The following is a 6,692-nucleotide window of genomic DNA, read 5'->3' on the forward strand; positions in this document are numbered from 1 at the left end:
CAGTCACTTAGCTAAGTGGATACAAGGCACCCGTCTGTGTATGAAAGCTTTCTGGAGCTTGATTTATAATAGTCGTTTATTTACGAACACCTTAAAACTGTGAAGTCTTCCAACTGTTGCTTCTGAAAGTGCACACATTCAGAGTGTGTTGAAGGGCTGCTGGTTAAAGCTGGAATACGCATTCCTCTCATGTTGCTACAAAGTGGAAGATTAACTACGACTGTCTGCAGTTTTTTTTAACAATGGTGTTTACTTAGTGTGTGGTCGTCTGTGTTTGTGAGGACAGATAAGGAACCTGGACTGTTGTGTCATTTTAGAAGAGGAAGTAATGTGTCTGTATGAAAATAAAAAGTTTCTCCACCTCTTTACCTCAGACTGAAACGTCTCTAAATATTTTGGATCGATCGTGACTAAAATTTGGATCAGAAAGTTATGCTCGCCTCAGGAAGCAATGTGATGACTTTAAAAAGTCTCTTATTTCAAAACGTACGAGGGTCTATTGAGGGCTCTCCCTCAGTGTGTTTGACAAGGATTCAAATAAATAAATGAAGATGATAATGATGAATCCTCAGCCAGGGTAATGTTCAAGAGGGGTAACAATAATAAAAACAGAACAATACATGACAGTTGAAGGTGTTACCTTCCAGTTACCTCGTCAACAAATCATCATCATCATATCATCTGCATATAAATATACATTACGGTTACTCATCAAGGCACCAATGCTCTTCATATTGTGGATAAGGTTTATATTTACAAGTTAATCTAACTTCAAATCTTCACATTTTTCCATGAGCTTTTAGAAGTAACAAAAGTAATGATATTACACTCACAAGGGGTTAAAAAATGTATCCTCCATAGAGGTAGACCCAAAGCTCACTGAGAGGATTATATATCACAGTTGGACACCCTATTCTCCCGGGGGACAGAAAACTGAACCAACTTGCTTAGCCTGCTTTCACTGCCACCTAACACCTGAAAAACAGAAGACAATGGAAGGATAGGTTAGGGTTAGGTATGGTCCTGATTAAACTGGAAATGACCAGTAAGCTATTGTATACATTCATGCTGCTTTTTACACATCTTTCGACACTTAGCTGTTACTTCACAGCTTTGATATTGTTTGAGGGAAAAGTATGCAAGGATGCTATAAAGTACTCGATCAAACTGTGCATACGTTTCTAAAGCCAGAATATTTGAAGAACATAAATCTACCTTGTAAGTTTAATGGTCTTGTAGAATCCAAGAAAATAACAGAAATGCATTTTCACACACTAAATTATTTCCAGACTAAAGATATTTAATTTATACCACATTGTAAAGTAACCACTTTGACCAGAGGCAGACCATGAAAGGTATAAAACTAAACTCGAACATAAAACTAAAATGGTACTGCAAACTTTGGTCAAAAAGTGTTCTAACAACCCCACCTTTGACGCACTAGGCCACTCCAAACACTAGCATTAAAACACCACACAATAGGGGGTGAAATATGCAATTTTACACCATTTTCCATTTTTCTATGTTTTTGGAAGGAATCTCGCGACCCCCCTAACAGTGTCTTTGCTTTTCATTAAAACATATCTAATATGATATATGATTTATGGTGTGGACAACCTGTTTGTTTTTACCATTCGGATGTAAAGAGGGCTTTTTTGTTTGCCTTATTGAATCCTGATATATTTTACTTCTGACTCAGTCATATAAAGCGTATTTGTAATATGTATTTAAAAACTAAAAAAGTCAAGTGGTAGATAAAGAGGAACATTAACCCTTTTTTTATACACATTGTCGAGAGCAGAGTTAGATAGAATCACTTCAATTTCATTACTAAAAACCTTTCTTAATGCAGTTTAAACATAAAGTGATAAAGAAATTTAATTTTTCTCTTTTTAGTTTGTAAAGTGGCTGGCACAGGAGGAGACGCTAGGGGCAGGCAGCAATTAGCCGAAGTCCTGAGATAGCTGGTTAGCATCAGATAGTCGACAGACAATAGAGTGCAGGATTTCCTCTCAGCACCATTATTCTACTACACTTTATCGAGCATACAAAGCCAGGTATCCTCGGCGCTCTATGCACCGTTCATACATGAACAGTAAAACATAGATATCCTGCACCATCTCATCACTGAAGTTAAGAGTCCTGTCACAATCTTACACACATACGAGTTGACTGTCATAGACACACTTTCTCGCAAACTCAGAACATAACAGAGGCACCACCTTGTGGCGCTTTGTGGTACGACTACAATACTCTGAGTGTCACAAGTTCAATTCCGTTGTTTTTCTTTTGTCATACTTTGTGCTGAAATCTGTAATGTGAAACACTCACTGAAACACTGGGTTAGGAAAAACTTAATGGATAAAAAACCTTTTACCTCTATAAGCCTTTTTGTTCACCACTTTTTTTTCTTTCTTGAGACACATTTATGTCTTTTGTTGTTCACTCTTTAAGTTCTTTGCTATTGTTATAGCCCTTGGTAACCTTCAGTACAACAGCAGCACATAGCGGTCTTAAGAGGGACACTTTAAAAAAATACACAACACACAAACTTTTTTTTTAAGGCACCTCAGCCCACATTTATTTTGTGGATTTGTTTCGATGGTAGCTGAGTGAGTGCGCCACCCAAAGGTGCTCACATCTCTTGGACTTGGACTTGCTCTCTACTGCTGACAACTACACCATCCACTACCTCTTCCACGATGGTGATGACTTTCTGTTTGGTGATGGAGGTGCTGACGGGGGCAGCAACGACGGCAGTAGCGACACTGCTAGAGGAGCTGGAGGAAGTCACGGAAGACCTGGATTGAGAGGAGGAGTAGGAGGAACTGCAAGAGGAAGAGAAATAGATTTTTACATCTCAAGTCACATTCAAAGTAAAGAATTGTCCTTTCTAAGCGTCATGAGAGATACAGTGCGCTGAATATGCAAAAGTAAAGAAGTGGAAGTGGAAGGAGCAAAAAATAAATAATGTTAATTTTTGCCCTAACCCTATCAAGATTAATATTCATTCAATATTCATTTGTTTTTATTTATCAATACATGCAGAAATATAATTAAAGTGAATAATATATATAAGATTTTTTTTTTCCTTTATGTTTCCAAATCACATGTAGTTATTTTTCCTCATTGAAACATTGAAACCCCGTATTTAATTGAAAATTGCACAAAGACGTCATGTTAAAATTTTGAAACTGAGAAAGCCATTGTGTTTGGGAAATGAAATGCCCATACTGAATTTGATGCCATAATTATGCTTCAAAAGTTGGGACAGTGTCATGTGACAACAAAGACTTTCTATTCCTAAACCGAGCATACACTCCTAAATCTTTTTTCATGTCAAAAACAATCCTGAAGAATTTAGTATGTCTTTAACTGTTTGTTTATGTCTGACTTGAATTCTATGTCCTGCAGTTGCACAAACAACCCTTTAAATCACTCACCTGCCACCCTCTCCATCCAGCAGCCTCCTGTACTCGGCGATCTCCATCTCCAGCCTGGTCTTGACGTCCAGCAGCATCTGGTACTCCTGGGATTGTCTCTCCAGGTCGGCCTTCAGCTGCAGCAACTGCTCCTCCAGCATCGTCACCTGAAGAAGAAAAAGCAGAAGAAGAAAAAATAAGGTTTACATGTTTAATCCGACAAGCAGCAATAGTCTGAGTGTAAATATGAAACAGCATGCTCACCTGATTCTGGTAACCTGCGAGCTGCATGGCATACCGGTTTTGGGTTTCAGCCAGGGTGCTCTCCAGTGACGATTTCTGCAGGAGAGCGGAGCCGGTTCAGTACTCATAACAGACACTCCATGTAAAAGGTGTGTGTGTGTGTGTGATTCTCACCATGCTACACTGTGACTGCAGCTCGATCTCCAGACTCTGCAGCATTCGCCTGAGGTCTGTGATCTCAGTTTTGGACGTTGCCATGGTTTCTGTGTTGACAGCAACAGTTTGGTTCAACTCTGCTGTCTGTTTGGAAGGAAAAAATTACAGCATTGTTTTTACAATCTGTAAGTGTACCAACTGATTTAGTGATCTACATGTGTCAAGTTGTGATATTATTGTCATAAATAATTTCTGTTTTGGCAGGAAAACTCTCAGATCTAAAGGTAATTTTACTTCACAACACTAAATATCTGGAGAGATTTTTATTACAATTCAGACAGCTGTTGAGATATTACAGATAGGTACAAAATGTTCGATATTTGAAATCCTACAAAAAAAATGAAGTCGTACCTTCGCTTGGAACCAGGCCTCAAGATCTTTGTTGCTCTTGGCGGCACTAGCTGCGTATTGATCTCTGATTTCTTCCATTATCGCAGCGAGGTCGGGTCCTGATGGGGCGTCAACCTCCACGTTTATCTGACCACTCATCTGAGTCCGCATGGCAAGCAGCTCCTGCAGAAAAACAACAGAGAGACTAATTAAAGTAGAATTCCAGACTTGTATTTACCAGAAAGGTCCTTTAAGAAATTTCCCAAGCCTGTGGGAACCTAATTCATAAACATCTTTAATTTATTTTTAATTGAATTATATGAACCCCTTAAATGGATGAAAGAGATTCACTGACCTCCTCGTGGTTCTTTCTAAGGAAGATCAACTCCTCCTTCAGACCCTCGATCTGCATCTCCAGGTCGGACCTGCTCATTGTCAGTTCGTCTAGGACCCTTCTCAGCCCGGCGATATCTGCCTCCACTGACTGGCGCATGACCAGCTCGTTCTCGTACCTACAAAGAGGACAAATTAATAAAACGGTTTAAATCAGTTTTTCTGGGGAAATCTCTCTTCTCTTCAACTATTAATAAAATATGAGAAAGCTATTTAACTTGGAAGCTAAATAGATAGTGTTCGCTATCATGGACTCCTATCCCCGCTCTTTTTTGCTTGCTAGCTGTAGCCTATGTGATTTTACAAGATATTTAGCTCGGTAGCTAACTGGACAGTGCAGAATAGATGTATCGGAATCGTGAACTCTTGTCTCCAGCCATAGAAGCAGTGTCACTGGAAAAATGTAAAGCAGATGTTTTGCTAAATTCCAGTTAACTGAGTATCTGTAAGCTAGCTAATTCGCTTGATGGCTAACTGGACCGTTTAACATTAAAGTATCATTGATTCCTGTCTGTAAACTATAACTAAAAGAGATAAAACACTTGTCTTGCTCATGATCAGTCTACTCAATTTCTGTAAGCTAGCTAATTAGCTTGAAAGCTATGATGACCGTTTGACCTAAAGGACTTGATTGTGTTATTGACCCTCAGGTCTGTGTGCTAAATATGTCTCTGACAGAAGACCTTAAGTGAAATTGAAGAAATTTGGATTCTCTGGCTCTCCGTACAGTCAAAGGTCAGCACTGTAAAGACACTGGGAGCTGGCCAATGTGCAGATCCTTTACTTTTTTTTAAGTTAGGACATTTCTTGTCCTGCATCTGCATGCGTGTTGGTTGGATGTGCGCACCCTAGTTTCCCCAATTTTAGCTCTAATTAACAAATGAATTCACTCACTTGAGCCTGAAATCATCAGCAGCCAGTTTGGCATTGTCGATGCAGAGGTAGATACCACCGTTGTCTCTGGTAGCATTCTGGATCTGAGAGACACAAGAGGAAAGAAATGCTATTTACTTTCAGTTTGTGTTTATCTTGCATAAAGTAACTGTATTGATGAAAAAAATACTACTGATGGAAAGCTAGCGGAGCCCATGAATGAGTCAAAAAATACTCTCTGCTTTCTGCGATCTTTTTTTCAGCATGAAGATAATTGCAAATCTATGGTATTGCTTTGATAAACTTAATAATTTCAAGTAACCATAATTAAAACATGATAATAAACTACAACTAAAATGTTAGTTTCTAACTTTCATTCAATGATAAAACTCAGTTGCTGTTGTTGTGTTAAGGTCACACGACTAAATGTCTGTATACATGTCGGAATTCAACCCACCTTTCCCTGCAGCTCTGCAATGGTGGCATAGTAGGCGCTGTAGTCTCTGGAGGACGGGGAGCTCTTCTTTTCCAGGAACTGTCTGATCTTCAGCTCCAGTTCGCTATTGGCAGCCTCCAGACTGCGCACCTTCTCCAGGTAGGCGGCCAGACGGTCATTCAGGTTTTGCATGCAGGCCTTCTCGTTGGCAGAGATGTCCATCTCTCCTCCACCGCCACCGCCAGCACCGAAGGAGAACCCAGAACCACCTCCACCTCCACCACCACTAGAATAACTTTGGTACTGGAAGCCACCTCCACCACCTCTGCCACCTCCGCCACCTCCGCCAAAGGAGGAACCTGAGGACATTCTGACCGATGACATTCCGTAGAGGGATTGAGAGGTCCCAGCCCTCCCTGATCTGGCGCTCCCGTACACATTCATATTGAGATGAGGGTAAAGGAGGCTGTCTTTCTGCTTCAGCTGAGGAGAGGAGACAAGACTGTGGAGCTCAGAGAGCGGCTGATTTTTTATACTGTTGGAGGAGTTGGTGAGGAGGAGGAGAGATGGATGCAGCCAAGCCTGGGAGGAGACACCTGTCCTTGTTTAACTCAACAGAAGGGATAATGGGCTGTAGGTGTGCCTGAGAAATGCGGAATCCACCCATCATTAGTGCATACACCTGTTAGTGAACACACAGAAAGATCTCAGCTTGTATCAGAAGATTAAAGTATTAAAGGACTGCAGGCGAGTTCAAACTTGGATGACATTTAGATTTA

General features: G+C 40.3%; 1 protein-coding gene across 1 annotated transcript; it reads right to left on the reverse strand.

The window, feature by feature from the left end:
• Window positions 1-2,552: 2,552 nt before the first annotated feature.
• On the reverse strand, window positions 2,553-6,425 carry LOC110002443 (keratin, type I cytoskeletal 13). Its single transcript, XM_020658047.3, has 8 exons — window positions 5,935-6,425; window positions 5,499-5,581; window positions 4,567-4,723; window positions 4,233-4,394; window positions 3,840-3,965; window positions 3,687-3,761; window positions 3,444-3,589; window positions 2,553-2,828 (listed from the first exon to the last, which is right to left on the reverse strand). The coding sequence occupies exons 1-8, from the start codon at window positions 6,355-6,357 to the stop codon at window positions 2,636-2,638; spliced, it is 1,365 nt and encodes a 454-aa protein (XP_020513703.2). The 5' UTR covers window positions 6,358-6,425; the 3' UTR covers window positions 2,553-2,635.
• Between the last annotated feature and the right edge of the window lie 267 nt (window positions 6,426-6,692).

Source organism: Labrus bergylta, chromosome 16, assembly GCF_963930695.1.
Source record: "Labrus bergylta chromosome 16, fLabBer1.1, whole genome shotgun sequence".
In the NCBI taxonomy this organism is placed as follows: domain Eukaryota; kingdom Metazoa; phylum Chordata; class Actinopteri; order Labriformes; family Labridae; genus Labrus; species Labrus bergylta.

Excerpts from the sequence above, each read along its gene's own strand:
- LOC110002443 (XM_020658047.3), bottom strand. The coding sequence starts at position 6,357 with ATGAATGTGTACGGGAGCGCCAGATCAGGGAGGGCTGGGACCTCTCAA. Across the intron at positions 4,724-5,498 it reads GCTGATGATTTCAGGCTCAA|GTACGAGAACGAGCTGGTCA; the intron begins GTGAGTGAATTC and ends TCCTCTTTGTAG. Across the intron at positions 3,590-3,686 it reads TCGCAGGTTACCAGAATCAG|GTGACGATGCTGGAGGAGCA; the intron begins GTGAGCATGCTG and ends TTTCTTCTTCAG.